Genomic DNA, 16609 nt, shown 5'->3' on the forward strand with positions numbered 1-16609 from the left:
TGGAAGGATGGGGGATTCATGCATTTATTAATTGATACACATTCATCACACTGCATGGCAGGTAGAGAAAATATACGATGCACTGGTGTTTATGGGTTAGGTTCATCAAAGAGTCCACACTGAATACATCTTTTCTTCGTTTTACATACAGATTTTACATTTTATTGTAGATAAACAGAGGCTACCTGTTGCAACAAGGAAGGGTTCTGCCCCCTTCATAACGTCACATGTTGCTTTCAGGTCATGCGGGATTAAGTGAGCGATAACCCTAAACATAAACCACCTGTTAACTTTTTGAAAGTTAAAGTTACTAACACTTTAATGCTTTAATATATTGTTTTTGCCGTATTACAAGAATACACGTTCATTTTCTTTTTAGCCTACTTTGCAATTAATGGTAGGCTATATTTGACTGTGACATTACTGTAAATGTCTTTGCAAAAAAAGAAATAATCATATAATCAACATAGTTGCCACTTCGTCTCTTGGTTTACATGAACAACAAAAAATACCTTCTAAATAAGTTCATACATTGTTCGAGTTGTAGTGGTTGCTATCAAGAAATCCCCCTATTCAGTTAATAATGATAAGATATAGTAACCGACCAATAAAAATGCATTTGATTCTCAACAAGCTCTCTCAAGTTGGATCACGAGTTTTCCGACAGCCATTGAAGGTGGCGCCGTATAGCACTGCCTACCAGGAAGACGAACAGCAGGGGAGACACGGTAGGTGCTGTTTCACTACTGTGTATGGAAATAAGCTGCTATAAACCGCACATTAAAGCAAAAGGGACACTGTTGTATGGTTAAATACAAGCGAGAAGAAGTGTTTTGAATGTGTCTACTTAACAACAACAACTTCCACTCCTGTTGAGTTGTGTCTCTAGGTCAATGACTGTGTTTGGTATAACATTTACAATGTAAAAATACCTGTACAGCATCATCACACTAACCACACATAACACTGTGTGTTTGCTCTGTGCTCACTGAGTTAAAAAAGTGCTGCAGAATATTAGTTATATGTTAGATATTAGTTATATGTCATTATATTTGTCATTTACACACAGCTATAACTCTCTTAACGGTCTATAAATCAATTTTTAATTAGCTGGGGCATTGCTTCATGGGAAAACAGGGGCATCAGCAGAAGTGTACTGTCCATAAAATTATAAGTATAAATTACAGCATATATGGTTTTTAATTCTAAAAAGGTCACTTTTTGTCATGTTATTTAATAAAATGTATTTTAGATTGAGTTTTTCATTAATGTCCTGACTGAATCTCTTGTTTTGAAATTTACAAATACACCGGATGTTGCAATCCTTTCTCAACAGCAGTCTGGTCAATCCATGGGATTCCCCGTTTTGAGTCATCTGTGTACAGAATGGATAGCCAGGAAGTGGGGGTTTTACTGGAGGAATGTCTCCAGGCAGCTCAACAGTCCACCCAGCCCTCTGTGGCAGAGAGGCTGAACTACTATAGCTGCAGAGGTCAGACACAAGATGGTGCTATTTGGTCACTTTTCATTTGGGTATGGGATGAAGTCAGATTCGGAACACCAAAAAATACAAGCATACTGTCTTGTTTTTGATTTATTTCCTGCTATTAATTCTAAAATTACACTATAGCAGTTCTATGAAACCAAATACTGGAAACTTTCCAAAGCTACTAAAACTAAGTCATAAAGTGAGTCTGCATCTGTTGTCAGTATTTGGGAATTATGTTGTCAAGTAAGAGCACTTTGTTGCCTACTGGCAGCAACACAAGGTAAGATATGAACCAAAACGTTGTTCTAAACAGCAATCTGTCTAGATTTTCCTGAAGGAAGTTGACAATGTAGAAAGTTTCCTAGTGTAGCTTTAAGTAACATTATTCCCCCCATGTAAACATTTTTTCCCCACATTTTATTCAGCCTTGAGGTTTTAACGTTATTAGGCCACTTAATCTTTGCACTACCACACACTTTTGTTGGATTTATTAAATTCCCCTTATTTCCCCATAGACATGCTTTGTGCAGAACTGGCCTCTCTCCTGCAGGAGGCTATGGCCATGAAGTGGCCCTTTGTGCCAGAGAAGTGGCAGTATAAGCAGTCAGTCAGTGCCAGTGACAAGACCAACCTCAATGACCTCATCAGCAAGAATCTATCACAGCTCCTGGTAATAATCACACAGCTGAGTAATGGTTTCTTTGTAGTGTTATATATATTTACTAAATATGTTTTCCTTGTTGCCAGGCTGTTCTAAAGGTGTCCATCGTGGCTCAGGAGGCACGCACAGCACTGGCAGTTGTCTTCTTAGTTGACCGCTTTCTCTATTGGACCGACGAGTCCAGCCGGCTCCTGAAGATCACCAAGCTGCTCCACAGACGCCACCGGGACACCCCTGTGGCCCCCCAGCTGGTCATAAGACAAGCCAGAGTCTACTTTAACTCAGGTACGGTGTGGTGGAAGTGTGGGGTTGAGTTTATGGGACTGGTGATAATACTTCATTACATTCATTATTATTACATTGTATTATAGCTTTGTGGAGAGCCACTGGCACTGAATAAATATGAAGAATGAGTAACACGTCTTACATCATGCTAATCATTGTTTTGTGGGATAATAGTGATTGATGTAAGCTTATAGTGGAGTTTACATGTGAAAAGGCTTTCATTGCGTTGTCATTGTCATCATTAATCATTTTCATTACACAGATATTTAATGTTGGGATTATTGTGAACATTATAATCATCTTCCCTACAGGCAAACTACAGAAGGCAGAATACATACTGAGCAGTCTCATTAACAGTAGCGGGGCCACAGGTACGTTCCTTGCTATGTAATGAACATGTTTTTTACAAGCTAAATTAAAAACTAAATCCTGGCTTTCTTGTACAGGATGTTGGGTGTACCACTCTGAAAGTGACAGGGCTCTTGTGCAGGCTGTTAGTGTTCAAGTGCGTGGAATGATTTTGCAAAAGCTAGGTAAGATCTTTTTCCTGAATAACAGAAAATAGTTTACTCCACTATTTTGTTGCTATACTGACTAACAGATGTATTGCTCAGGCTCTAATTTTGTGCTCTGTTTCAGGGCTGTGGCTGGAGGCTGCAGAGTTAATCTGGGCTTCACTGGTTGGTTACTACGCACTTCCTCAACCTGATAAAAAGGTAACCCAGGTTCAACCATGATATCACCATCACAGTTACCACATTGTGAGCTTGTAAACATGCATATACTAGTTTATGCACTGTCATAAACCTTTGCTCTGCATGGCTGTACATTTTATAGGGCATTGGAACCTCTCTTGGCATACTGGCTAACATATTGGTGTCTATGAATGATGAGGACTTCCACACTTTTAGGAATAATCCAGATATTGATTTGGTAAAACCAGTTTATATTCTTATTCTTTATTCTTAGATTGGATCCCCACTAGCTTCCACAAAGTGGTCGTTAGTCTTCCTGGGGTACACACAAAAACACTAAAAATAAAAATAATCAACAATTTAAAATTATAAAATTATATAATGTTGCTTTGTACATTATTGGCTTTGTATAATTTATTGTCTGTCTGATTATTTGGAGCAGTCTTTACTTGGGGACAGTGGTCATCGTCTTCTTTCAGCAGCCCAGGCAGCAAAGATGGCTGTGGTTTATAGCCAGTACACTTCACTCTATGTGTTGACCAATGTGGTAAGTTTTCAAAATCTGCCATTGTGGGCCCACACTCACACCCAATCGAGACAACTGCGCCTCAGCCCCCTCTTTGCTTGGGAAGGAGAGAACAGGGACTTTAATGTTGCCATGGAGTCTATTAGCAGTGGGCTGCAACTTAAGGCTTGTTTTTTTTTGCTTATATTTGTTTACATTTTGGCAAACTGTCACCATTAAAGATATGCAGAATTAGCTACTTGCAGTGTGTACAGACAACCGTCACTGGATTACTTTGACACTGAACAACAAATGTGGAGCAACGATAATGATAACCCCTAGAAAGTGTAAGTCCCACTGCAGCTAAAAATATGTGTATCATGTGTTCAGATTTGAGTTATGACTAAAATTTTGTACAAGGTTTAAAGCAAACTGAAGGTCATGGTTCATGTGCCTCCCTTTTAACTCTCCCAGAGGTTCCTAGAGACATAAATGAATAAACTCATACTTTCACAGCAGAGACAGGATAGCAAATGAGATAACAGGTCAAACAGAAGTATCCTCTGAATTTATTGCAACTTTATTATTCTTCTGCCTTACTCTGACCTCTTTCCCTATAGGCAACTCAAGGAACCTGCTTGTTGTCGTACAGTTTCTCAGTGGAGTGCCCTGTCTCTCACAGGCAGTCTTTCCTCCTGCACGCTAGAGAGGCATTTACAATCGGCCTGCTCACCAAAGCAGAGGGCGAGTTGGTCACCAGCAAGCAGGAGCTTCACACCTTCCTCAAGGCTGCCTATTCCCTCACCGTCACTCACAAATGGCTTGGCACTCCTCAGGAGGTTGTGGCACAGGCAACCCAAGCTTGCCAAAAAGCGTTAGCAGATTTCTATGATTACGATTCAGACATGCAAGACAAAGACAGTCTCTGTGCTGAAATCATGAATCTGGTCAGCCAAGTCAAGCTTCTGTTGCAAGTGGAGCCTTTCCTTAATTCAGACAAGGGTTCTTTTATCCCTGACAGCTACAGAAACATCAAAGACACATCAGTAAATTTCACTTTGGAAGGTTTCGCTAAGGTTATGCAGAGATTCCAAAAGTATCATGCATCACTGTGTGAGACAGGTAACATAAACTGTAAGGGGACAAAAGACGAGATAGATGCAGCAAGGCTTTGTATAACTGCACTGGGGACAACCATTGGTACACTCAACACAGAATGTAGCACTGAGGCCAGCAGAGTGTCAAAAGATGCACTTAATGGAGAGAAGCCACAACAGAGAGGTTCAACTTCACCTGCTTCACACCCACCTCAAGAAAATAACCTATGTACCACTCTAGGAAGCACAGATAACCTTGGCTCTTCATGGCAAAACTTCTCATTGAGTAGTTCAGGGTCTCCTAGGCCCAGCAGCAGCGGCTACACGGGAAGTATTGCCATTGAACGTGAAGCACACGCAAGCAACCAGAGCTGTGTGACCACTGAGGTTGATGATGATAGGTCAGACAGCATGCTACAATCCGCTACAAACAGGAAGCGAGACTTACAGGGTTGTACCTCTGGCGTCAGTTCCCATATAGTCCAGAGATCCACAATACCTGCCACTTCCTCCTCCAATGCCAGTAGTGATTCAGAGAAGTTTGAAGTGATACAAGCTGGAATAGAGACACTGGGCAGTGGGGAGGATTGGATGCCTGATATAGGTGTGCCACTGAAACCATCAGTAGCTGAGGGAGCAGCACAATCCTTATCCCAACTAAATTTTAGAACATCCTCCAGCTCCCTCAGTGACAGTTTCAGTTCCCAGTCATCATGGGAAAAAATCTCAGCTGACCTGAACTCCCCCACAAACAGAAACCCTCTGCTAAATAGCCTGTCAAAAGCAGGAACCAGCCAAAGCAACAAGTCTGATGGGAGCTTCTTCCTCTTGGAAACACTTGGTTCGGAAACCAGTGACTCAGCTCATGATCCCACACACAAAAACCACACATCTGGATGGGAAAGTGGAGCCTCGTCCATACCACGACCTTTGCAGAGCCTTAATGTTGGCCCAAAGATGCACACTGAAGCTGTCTCAGTGTTTTTAAAACCTGCTACCGAGAACTCCTTAGCAACCCCACACCCAAACCATTCCCAGTTTGTCCCAGAACAGTGTGCTTCCACTGAAACCTCCACAAAGAGTTCATTTGAAATGCTGGAGGAGAACCTAAGTGGACACCAAGGTAGTAAAGTCACTTCTATAGAAAAAGTAAATGTCCCTCAAACGAAGAACCCCTTATGCTACAGCTGCCTAAAGCACAGCCCTGTAGCTGGTGTTGTCCCTGAGAGACAGTTTTGGTTGTCACAGCAGGATTACCAAGCTCTATTGGCTGGAGTTTGCCATGAATGTCTGTTGAAGAGATTACACAGTGACAAGACGCAATTCAAACTCAAGAAGCACAGAACTGCGTACAGTAAGTTTCAATCACCATTGTTGTTGAACTGATGATGAAGACAAATTTCATCTTTAGCCACAGTAGCATTGTGACTCTAAGGATGGCAGTGTCAAAACTACGGTGGCCGCAAAATGGGAAAAGACCCTATCCAAATGTGTGTAGTTTAGGAGGATCTACTGGCAGAAATGAAATATAATATTCATAGGGTCCACTTCCACAGAATCCGCAATGTTGAACCACCATGTTTATACTGTAGCCCATAACAGACTAACCCAGCACTGGCTCTAGATAGGGCTTTTCACATTCTTTGCCACCACCGTAGTTTCTCCTTCACACTTGGTTAAGTCAAAGGGTTAAATACACACTGGTCCTTTAAGGAGTGAATAAAACATTGATTGCAACTTTGCTAATCTCTGAATACCATCTCTATTAGGTGCTCTTCATTTAAAGTTCTCCAAAGCCACAGGACTGTGGACAGCCAAGGAGACCTGCGTTTACATTGGGGAGCCGATGGGAATGCAGGGCAAGCAGAGAACTGCAATATGGGTACAGTTTTTACACCAGGAGGAGAGGTTAAGCAGGTATGCAGCTATTCCAAAAGCAGGCACAACCTGAAAGTAATGACGTTTGTCTCACTTTGTTTGTGTATTTACATCCCTAGTTATGTGGGGAAAGATTACCTGAAGCCAAAGGAAATCCAGTTTCACTTGAAAGATGTGGAGAGACAGATGACAGCCCAATACTACGTGACTAAATTCAATAAGAGCCTTTACGACAAGGAGGTGATGGCTCAGATCTTCTTCATTCCCTCGGAAGCACTGTTGGTGAGGCCAAATCCTAAAGACAAAATAAACCTGCCAAACATAAAATAATTGCATACAAATTTACATTATGCAGAGAAAGCAGAGATAGTAGATGCTGCATTAAAATTAAAATGACTTCATCCATAAATACAACTTTAATAGGACCCCTTACACATATATATAACTTTGGAAACAGCAGAGTGCAGGATAGCCTGCAGCAGCCTTGGAGCAGTTTTGGTTGAAATTAAAATGTAATACCCCAGTCCACCCTCCATCTGTTAGTTTACAGCTAGAAATATACCCTCATGAAAGTCGTAGTGCCAAAATATTGTTGGTTAATAGTCTAGAATGTACAATGAGCTGTTAAAAGGGAAAATGGGAAGTTATGGCCACTAAGCTATTATTATAAATAATAGCTTAGTGGCGCGTATTCTCTTAATTGTCTCTGCTAATCCCTGAATGAAAAAAACAAAAAACAAAACTTGTGTTCTGGAGTTACTATTTTGGCCTTAATTGCTCTTCTGAAATGAAACAGCATGTAGTAATAATAATAAAGCCACTGGATAAACAGACAAAAATTATACTACAGAAATACTGTACTTGAAGCCATAGTAATGAGTGTTGTACATAGACGGTCTTTACATATTTCCCAATTTCCCTCTTGATTTCTGTACTTGTAAACAGATTTTGAATGGGAATGAGATTGTGGGCTGTGTGACAGTGGAGCCCTACATGCTCGGAGACTTCGTCAAACTGACCAACAACACTGGAAAGAAGGACAAGAGTTTACAGGCTACAGAATATGGTCTTGCCTTTGGACACTTTACTTACCTGTTCTCTGACTGCCAGGAAGTTGTTGTTGACCTACAAGGTGTGTGTGAATTTCTGAGTACTGAAATCACTGATAGTTACATGATTTTCCAAGTCTTTTTATATAGAAAAGGTCTGCATTAACATTTAATATATGTGTTTCTCCCCTTTTTTACACAGGGTGGGTGACAGCCAATGGCAAAGGGCTGACCTACCTCACTGACCCCCAGATTCACTCCACCAAAACCCCCAGAGGCCCCTCCAACTTTGCTGCCAGAGGCCTCAGGTACTTTCTGGAGGAGCAACATGGACCAGAGTGCAACAGCATTTGCCAGCTGCTCCATCTACCTCCAGTGGTCGGACAGACACATGCTCTGCCTCAGAAACTTTGAGTAAATGCCGATGTTGAGTGTTTGTATTTGAAATTAAGTGAAAAGTGTATATATTTTTCTAAATCGTATTTCATTTGAGTTTCCTGCTCCAATATATAATAAAATATTGGTGTGTCATTTTGTTTTGAAATAATGTATTTGAGATGTATCACTCTCTATTCACGAGTGACTGGATTGCAGTCTGACTGGATTGGCAGTGCAGGAATCACCTGACACTGTGACAAATAAGGTTTAGGTGAAAGTTTTCAATGAAAATTTTCCATCATCATCATGTGATCTCAGCGTTTCATAGTCCATTAACATCCTTGTGTTAAATATTATAAGTTTTTTAGAAAATAAACTGTGTTTAACAAATGTTTATGTAAACATGATGGGGTTGTGACTGATTCCTTGCAAGTCCGTACAACAAAGTAGATTTGCTTCAATTTCTAAGAATCAAAGGTTATGTTTAGGTTATGTATATTTACTCAACTATCATGGTGCAGCCAGTTAGCTGACTGTTGATAACAAAGTATTGTTCTGCTCTTTTTACAATGAAACCTATCACAATCAAATGACCATATTATCACAGTCAGTGTTTGACATACTGATGAAAGAGCAATAAGGTCCCCTTGTCATACATACAAACTACATGAAATGAGACCAAAGTAGAGGAGAGGTTATATTTGTGCTTCTGCTTTGTGATCAGTGAGTCATAACAAAAAAAATACCAAAGCACACTGCTTTGCAAAAATTAAAAAGCCTTTGATTAATGGGCTTAACGCCTATGAAGATCTGGACTATGTTTCATGTCTGTAAATGTATTTGCTGTGATTGTTCGTTTGGCATATCTGATGCTATTTGTTGTGTGTGAAGGATTTGCTAACATTAAAGATATTGATGCCCTATGAGAATCTACTCTATTTTTATCCAGTGGCACTCTGATTGCTTGACAGCTGTCAGCAGACTTCCTATATATGTGAGCTGCCATTTGGTTTTTACATGCTCTGAAGAAGACTGTAAGTTGCAATACATAGATGTTAAGCCAATTTTTTAAAGGCTTTTTAATTTTTGCAAAGCAGTGTGCCTTGGTATTTTTGGTTATGACTCATTGGTCATGGTCTCATGATATGTACTTGGATCTATAAGAGCACCTGTTTTTTTTATGCCTGCTTTTTTGTAGTAAAATCTGGCATTTACCCATTCTTTAGATTTAGACGTGTAAACTTCAAAGTTCCACTTGCAGTTTTGTAAAGCGTTTGAAGTTTAAATATTGAATTACAGGTTATTGTGAAACCAGTGACATTGTAGATTTGTGTAATAACCAGGTAGTCTGATGGCCGCAGTCACACACCTGCACATCATATGACTGTGACGTCAGTCATGAAGCTATTCATTAGCGCACGTGAGCCTCCTCTCCTTTCAGACAAAATCCAGTTCAGAGTTTATAAGCCTCCATCTATAGTGAACACAAACAACATTCTTCACCCCTCACCCACTGTGCACAGACCACATAGTCACACTGTTAACATGCAAGTTTACTTTTCTGAACAAATTTCACTGACTGTACTGTATTGTGTATTTTAGATAAATAAATTATTAAAATATGTATAGATACTAAAATCCTTTACAGTTATACACACAAACTGCAGTACTATTGGCTTCTCCATTAAAAACATTAACCAACCTTTAGTGTACATAAAGTACAACAGTTGTTAGGAAGAGATACTGGCTCTCATGGCCTTTTATCTTGATGTGAGCCAGATAACAGACGGTGTTCACTCTTGACTCTAATGAGGTCCTAGAGGGTTAAAAATAAAACCCGGAAGCCAGAGTTTCTCTTGAGGCTCAGTGTCCGCAGTTATAAAGTTGCGACACTCCTGTCAAGCACCAGAGTGTTTGTGGCAGACAACAGAAGTGTGGAATCCTCCAATATGAGACTCTTAGTGGTATTAACGTGCTTACTGGCAGGCTGCCTGGCCCAGAAACCTCACCCATGCTGTAAGTAAAATAACAGAGAGAAAAGAGATTTTGATTGTGGTTGTGGGAATGAATTTGTCACTTATTGCTTATGCCATTTTATTCTTTCTCAATATTGAAGAATAGTTGTACACAGTGAGCAGGCCTATTTAAAGGGATAGTTCAGGTTTTTTAGAAGTGTGGTTGTGTGAGGTAAGTATCCATTGTTAGTGCATTACCTACAGTAGACACGGGTCAGCACACCCCCAGTTTGGAGAAGCAGACAGGTGTCTTGGCACAGAAGCTGAGAAGTGCACTGCTGTGGACGGGAGTAGCAACAAAACATATTTTATCTACCTAAACCTATATAAATTTAAGTTTACTCTTTATGTAGGTTAGAAGGTAAAGCAATGAAAATATTCTAAATATCGCATACAATTATGCCGATATTGATTTTGAGCCTTTTCTTAGGTCACTAATACATTTTGTTGCTGTTCACACCCACAGCAGTACATTGCTTAGCTTCTGTGATGGTACTCCTGTCTATGTACTATGCATACACTATCCCTTTAATGCTGTTTTACTGTGTCAAATGTGCGCTTTTGTAAAATAATGCAGCGTTCTCACATCTTCTTCCATAACACAGCAAGTCCTCCTCTTATGAGCGGGGCCCTCACTGTGGTGAGTATTTCAAATAGTGTGTTCTATAAGCACAATAAAGCAGCACCTGACCATATTTACTAAGCAAATTTGCAATCATTTGAAAGAGGGAGATGTAAACTCACTCACAACCTCTTTTTGTAGTCGACACAGAATGAGAAGCTGTGGACTTACACCCAGTACCTGTATGATGCACTGGAGCAGCGGGTGCGGCTCATCGAGATAGGCAACTACAAGAATAAGACGTTCACCTATGACGTCCTTATGCTTTACAGACAGGTGACCAAATGAACATCCCAAATATTTATTTCAGAGTGCAGTCAATCCTGATCAAGTGAAAAGTACAAGGAAAATATTTTTTATTGCAGTAGAGGCACATAGCTCTGGTTCAAAATAATTACATTAAAAGTTTATAGTCAATTTCTATTATTTGAACAAAGACTAACGAGTACAAATTTAGATTTAGAAAATGCTATTGTCTTCAGCATGGGCTCCTCACTCAATAAAAAGGGATCTAGGAAATACAGCACATATATAATATAATTGAGCAATAATTAAAGGTGTGGTTTGTTTCAAAGGTGCAGTGAGTCTAATCTCTTGTTTTTTGTTGAGGGGGTGAGGACTTTCTTTTATTCGTCTCGTTTAATTTGTCTGTCCCAAAGTTATGGGAGTCCAAATTGTAAGTGGAGCTTGTGAATAATTTACACAAGTCCAAAATAAATGGCATTTATCTGTCTTGGTTTATATAACAATTAATCTTAATTTATATAATGTTAATCAAGGTGTAAATATTTATGTGAAATTAAGTGCTTATCATGAAACATGAGTTTTAATTAGGTAGATTTAATATTCAATATCAACTTGTTGTTCAGTAATTGTGCTATACTTTTAAAAAAACTTTTAAAAAAACTTTTAAAACCCCTCACCTTTTTGTGTTTTTGTGCATAATTGTACATAACTTCACTAAAGCCCTGAATGTATTAAATTGGTATTTAATTTATACACAGCAAATTGTTACATACAAGTATAAACATCAGGCGTAAAAGTCAAATGAATCACAATAAGCAATGCTCATCCTCATCCTTATTCCACAACTTTCATCCATCAGGCTATCATGTATGAGATCAACGAACATGACCGTACATGCAAGAAAAAGCCTATGAAGGGAGACTTCCAGCCTCTGGCAGTCCCAAAAGATGCATCTCTGGTGGGCCAGGCTGTTGTGGGCAGCTCATCTGGACCTGGACAAGGACTCCTGGTCAACACTTGGACAGGAGAGCTGCCCAACAAAGGAGGTTAGAGAACTTGTAATGGTCAGGGTTAAGAGGGTTACTGTAATCTGATATTGGTTAGAACTTGATTTATCCATGCCAGGTTATTAACACATTCACTTTCTTCTCTGACTCTACAGGAAAGTACACGAGCACAGTCACTGAATTCGGATGCATTCCTGTCAACACAAACTATCAGACGGAGCAGTTTGGATGGGTGGTGATAAGGTTAGTTTACACTATCAGCAACATGGTATAAATCACTCTATAGGGCATAAAGAACAGGCGGGACACTGGCTTCAGAAAATCAGAAATGTTTGCATCTGGCAAAGTGATCATTTATGCCTCTGTCTTTCTGTTCACTAGCTTTTTCAACAACATCATTGGGATTTCTGAACCCAGTAAGCTCACCCCTCCAAGCTTTTGCCCAGATGCAGAGATGAAGGCTGACAGTGAGGAAGAGCCAGCAGACTTCCTCAGCGTGTTCCTCAACAAGCACTAAAGGCCTCCTTTAACTAATATCTTTATTTGAGATTTTAAAGCATCTACAAGGAACTTTCATTTTGTGTCGATTTGGCGCCCCCTGTGGACAAAAGCGGTAGTGATACTACCACCTCTTGTCATAAAGAGTTTGATCGTGCTAGCTAACAGATTTGGTTGCTTGGTAAAAGTCATTTTGTTATCAGCATTCCCCATATTAAATGTCTGTCTAGGCTGAAAAAGGGCAATTCAAGATCAGTTTCATCTGTTGAATTGACTTGTTTTTCACCTGTGCCTTATCACTGTCTCTTTAACCTTTTTTGTTCTTCAGTCAATGATTTTCTTCTTCTCTTTGCTGATCCTGTCCCAGTATCAACCATAAGATAAATATAACATACAAAAACTTTTAACTGGCTTTTATATGATACATGATGTAATATCAATCAGATAATATGTCAATGGTTTTTTTTTTCAGCTTGTACCAATTCTGCTTACATATATACATACTCCCACTTCTGAGATGTGACCAAATGTAAATTTTATTAATAAAAATGTATTTTAAGAATACTAAACAAGTGCATATATTTCATATTGTCTTTGTGTGTAATGACAACATAAAACATACAGCGTTTAAGAGTTCACAATATGTACATCATCCATAATATATATTGCTTGAATTAAGTTACAGTGACAACAGAAACATTTATAATTTCAGAAATCAACTGATCTGTGATGAATCTTTATATTAGATATACAGAGTTGAAGCAGTAAACCTTTAAACAAAAGGAAAGACACAACAAAAGGAGGCCCTTGAGCAACATATCATGTTTTATGGATACGGTGTTAGTCTGTGGTCATGTAAATGAATTCATATAAAGAGAAAAGGGAAGAACAGATGTAGCAGCTCATTTCCCGGAGCTCCACAAAGAAAATGACTGTGTTCAACTCTTCCCTGTCCTTTATGTGCTGCCAGAATAGCCTGAATCAGGCCTTTTCTCTCACCTTTTTCATGATATGTATGTCATGTTATTATCACATTGTTATTGATTATTTGCATAGACATTATTTGAATGTACAAGAGGAGAGGAGAGCACCTGAATTCTCCCTTCTGAATTCCCATGAAGTCACTTCAATTAAGCACTACCAAAAGAGATAGCAAGGACTCTGGGAGAGAGAGAGAAGGAAATGAAATCACATAAATTCAGACCCACAACATTTTAGCTTTATTCTGACAGGACAAGTGTATAAGCTACTGAGGACTCACAGAAAACCTGGCAGGGGATGCAGACTGGGAGTCTCACTGGTTTGTTTATAAGGAAGCGAGCACTCTGAAGTGGCAGCATATTTGCCTCTGTGTGCAGACGAGAGTAACTCTACCAGCGGACAGCATGAGAGCCCTCATCCTGCTTGTGTGCCTGTCAGCGGGCTGCCTAGCTCAGAGACCACATAAATGCAGTAAGTACAACACCACAGATGTTAATATGTTTATCTAGTTGAATGATTCCTCCAATCTTAGCAATTCACCCCCGAGATAAACACTGATCATGCTGTTGTGTTTTTGCCTTTGCATTCATGAGGAAGTGTTATGTTGCATGCTTAGCACAGCTGAGATGTAAATGTTTCATTTATTATCAAACAATAAAAACAAGTATTTCATTTGAACAGAATCCCCACCCCTGATGACTGGAAGCTTCTCTGTGGTAAGTTTGGATCTCTTCATACAAGTGATTATGCAACTGTGTAAAGCAAATGTCCTGCCAATACATTATTCAAAGTAAGTCTAATTTGGAGTAATGTAATAGGAAACTTCACACAAAAATCAGATACATTTTTGTCATTTTCCAAGTCCACCCAAAGTGAAAAGCTGATGGCCTATGCCAAGTACAGCTACGATGCACTGGGAAAGCGCATCCACCTCAGAGAGATTGGATCCTATAATAACAAGACCTTCCGCTTTGATGTACTTCTGCTCTACAGACAGGTAATGACAACAAATCAATCATATCTAAATTAGGAACTATTATGTACAACATAAATGACATAATAAATAATGCCGTCCTGTCCTCCAGGGTGTTATGTATGAGATTAACTACAGGAACCGCACATGTTGCAAGAAGCCACTGAGTGTAGACTTCCACCCGCTGGAGATCCCACGGAATGCTTCCCTGCTGGGACAGGTTGTGTTGGGAAGCTCCTCTGGTCCAGGACAGGGAGTCCTGGTCAACACCTGGGCGGGAGAGCTGCAGATGAAAAAGGGGAAAGGTACAGTAAGATGAAACTGACTAGTCATGTCAAAAAGTCATGTGGTGTTTTGAAGCGCATGACTCTGTGATTCTTCCTTCTAATCACTGCCATAGTATGTTATGTTCTCAAACCTGTTTGTCTGGTTGTCTTGCCTCATCTCCCTTGTGATCCACTTGTGTTGTTGCAGCAAAGTACATGAGCACTGTCACTGAGTTTGGATGCGTTCCTGTCAGCACTCTGTTTCATACCGATAGATCTGGATGGGTGGTGACCAGGTCAGTGCATGCACATGACAACACAAAAATGGGAAGTATCACATTTCTCTCCAGATCTGCTTTATGAGGAACTTGAGCACTGGTAGTGTGCCTAAATGCAACAGAGCTATGATTAGAGCTTCTAGTTGAATCTGTGTATTTCCTGTTATGCAGAGTCAGAATGTTTGCTGTGAGAAACTTCTATTGTCCAACCAATGTGAAACACTGTCTTTTGCACACCGAGACATGACATAGTGAAACAGCACATAAAAAACAAAACTGTAGTCTACATTAAAATGAAAATCCTTACTGAAAAGTTAAGAATACATGAGAACACTTAATCATCTTGAAGGAATAGTCCAGCATTTTGGGAAATAAGATTATTCTCTTTCTTGGCAAGTGTTAGATGGGAAGATGGATCCCACTCTCAAATCTGTCTTGAACACATGTTACAATTAGCTTAGCTTAGCATAAACAGCTAAACAGCTAGGCTAGCTCTGCCTACCAGCACATCTCTGCTGGACTATGCTAAGCTAAGTTCTAGCTTTAAATGTACCATACAACCATGATGGTGGTGTTGATCTTCTCATTTAACCCTCAGCAAGAAAGCAAGTAAGGGAATTTTCTACAATATTGAAATATTCATTTAATGTCAATATGAACAAAAGTATCTTAAAATTGCATTTCTAAAAACATTTTTTACTGTTGAATTAAAGTTGTAGAGTTAACTTTTTTTAATGTTTGGGTAGTTGTCATTGTAAATTCAGTACAACTCAGACTCAACCTCTGAGCTAAAACAACAAACCAGTCCCTGCAGGAAGTTGCGATGTTGCAATCGCTTTTTAATAATTCAAAATACAAAAAAAGATATAGCAAATATTCTTTCCAGTTTTCACTTTCTTCTATGATTTGATTGCAAGAATTAAATTCTTAAAAAACATCACAACATGCATTGGAATTTTAGGAATTTTAGGCCAAAACAATCCCCCCCAAAAAAGCCTGCGAAATCCTGGAGAGACAAAAATAACCAGGAGGAAAATACTACCAAAGCCTGAGCTCTGGTTCTCTCCTCACACTAAACAGATTACAGCAGTACCCACAGTTTGTCTCTGTTTCATTGTGGGTTCTTTCGGTTTTTCACCTTTAGCTTCTTCAACAACGTCATTGGACTAGTGGACCCTGGACATCTTAACCCTCCCGTTTTCTGTAAGGATGCCCAACTGGAGGAAGATGAGGAGCCAGTAACCTTCTTCAACCTGTTTTAAAACAGGCTATTTTCTGAAATGTACTGCACTGTGATAATGACTACAGTATATGAATCTTTGCACTTTTTTAGTAGCCATCATTGCTGTAGTAGCATTTGTGAGCAGGCTGTCTTTGGGTGAAATTAATGTCATTACTCAGCGACTTCTAATTAATAAATTGGTTGTGAGTTTAATGAACAACAGATTGACAGTATCTTTATGTCTAAAGTCATTTATTACAAATAAGTGATATGTACTATATCGTTTCACTTAGAAAATATACAATCACAGGGTGGATGTAAAATGTTTCCGTTTTTGAGTTTGTTGCCAGATATTAAAATCTGTTCAATAAGATCTTTCCTTATTTCATTTACATATAATAAATAAAGTTATGGACAACACAAAAGAAGACTCCTATAGATTGTAGCGGGTTTGACTAGATTTA

At 39.3% G+C, this 16609-nt stretch overlaps 3 protein-coding genes across 3 annotated transcripts; all 3 read left to right on the forward strand.

Moving 5' to 3' along the window:
* The first annotated feature begins 1142 nt into the window (after positions 1-1142).
* alpk1 (alpha-kinase 1) lies at positions 1143-8919 on the forward strand. The gene is made up of 13 exons (XM_035675839.1): positions 1143-1492; positions 2005-2159; positions 2237-2435; positions 2747-2806; positions 2882-2968; positions 3075-3151; positions 3273-3368; positions 3573-3677; positions 4256-6086; positions 6502-6649; positions 6730-6892; positions 7556-7742; positions 7862-8919. Exons 1-13 carry the CDS (start codon positions 1387-1389, stop codon positions 8071-8073), a joined length of 3426 nt encoding a protein of 1141 aa, XP_035531732.1. The 5' UTR covers positions 1143-1386; the 3' UTR covers positions 8074-8919.
* A 977-nt stretch (positions 8920-9896) lies between these two features.
* Positions 9897-13002, forward strand: LOC118338523 (ependymin-like). The gene is made up of 6 exons (XM_035675834.1): positions 9897-10053; positions 10658-10692; positions 10816-10950; positions 11780-11966; positions 12083-12170; positions 12309-13002. Exons 1-6 carry the CDS (start codon positions 9987-9989, stop codon positions 12442-12444), a joined length of 648 nt encoding a protein of 215 aa, XP_035531727.1. The 5' UTR covers positions 9897-9986; the 3' UTR covers positions 12445-13002.
* A 729-nt stretch (positions 13003-13731) lies between these two features.
* Positions 13732-16516, forward strand: LOC118337750 (ependymin-like). The gene is made up of 6 exons (XM_035674851.1): positions 13732-13877; positions 14088-14122; positions 14269-14403; positions 14492-14684; positions 14854-14941; positions 16068-16516. Exons 1-6 carry the CDS (start codon positions 13811-13813, stop codon positions 16183-16185), a joined length of 636 nt encoding a protein of 211 aa, XP_035530744.1. The 5' UTR covers positions 13732-13810; the 3' UTR covers positions 16186-16516.
* Positions 16517-16609: the final 93 nt, after the last annotated feature.

This window comes from Morone saxatilis, unplaced genomic scaffold (genome assembly GCF_004916995.1).
Source record: "Morone saxatilis isolate NCDOM2014 unplaced genomic scaffold, NCSU_SB_2.0 Contig4, whole genome shotgun sequence".
Classification (NCBI taxonomy): domain Eukaryota; kingdom Metazoa; phylum Chordata; class Actinopteri; family Moronidae; genus Morone; species Morone saxatilis.

Bases quoted from the DNA above. Each gene is read 5' to 3' on its own strand.
- LOC118338523 (XM_035675834.1), top strand. From the start codon at position 9,987: ATGAGACTCTTAGTGGTATTAACGTGCTTACTGGCAGGCTGCCTGGCC. The intron at 10,054-10,657 runs GTAAGTAAAATA...TCCATAACACAG, and splicing joins CCAGAAACCTCACCCATGCT to CAAGTCCTCCTCTTATGAGC. The intron at 11,967-12,082 runs GTTAGAGAACTT...CTGACTCTACAG, and splicing joins AGAGCTGCCCAACAAAGGAG to GAAAGTACACGAGCACAGTC.
- LOC118337750 (XM_035674851.1), top strand. From the start codon at position 13,811: ATGAGAGCCCTCATCCTGCTTGTGTGCCTGTCAGCGGGCTGCCTAGCT. The intron at 13,878-14,087 runs GTAAGTACAACA...TCATTTGAACAG, and splicing joins TCAGAGACCACATAAATGCA to AATCCCCACCCCTGATGACT. The intron at 14,404-14,491 runs GTAATGACAACA...CCTGTCCTCCAG, and splicing joins TACTTCTGCTCTACAGACAG to GGTGTTATGTATGAGATTAA.
- alpk1 (XM_035675839.1), top strand. From the start codon at position 1,387: ATGGATAGCCAGGAAGTGGGGGTTTTACTGGAGGAATGTCTCCAGGCA. The intron at 2,436-2,746 runs GTACGGTGTGGT...TCTTCCCTACAG, and splicing joins CAGAGTCTACTTTAACTCAG to GCAAACTACAGAAGGCAGAA. The intron at 3,678-4,255 runs GTAAGTTTTCAA...CTTTCCCTATAG, and splicing joins TCTATGTGTTGACCAATGTG to GCAACTCAAGGAACCTGCTT.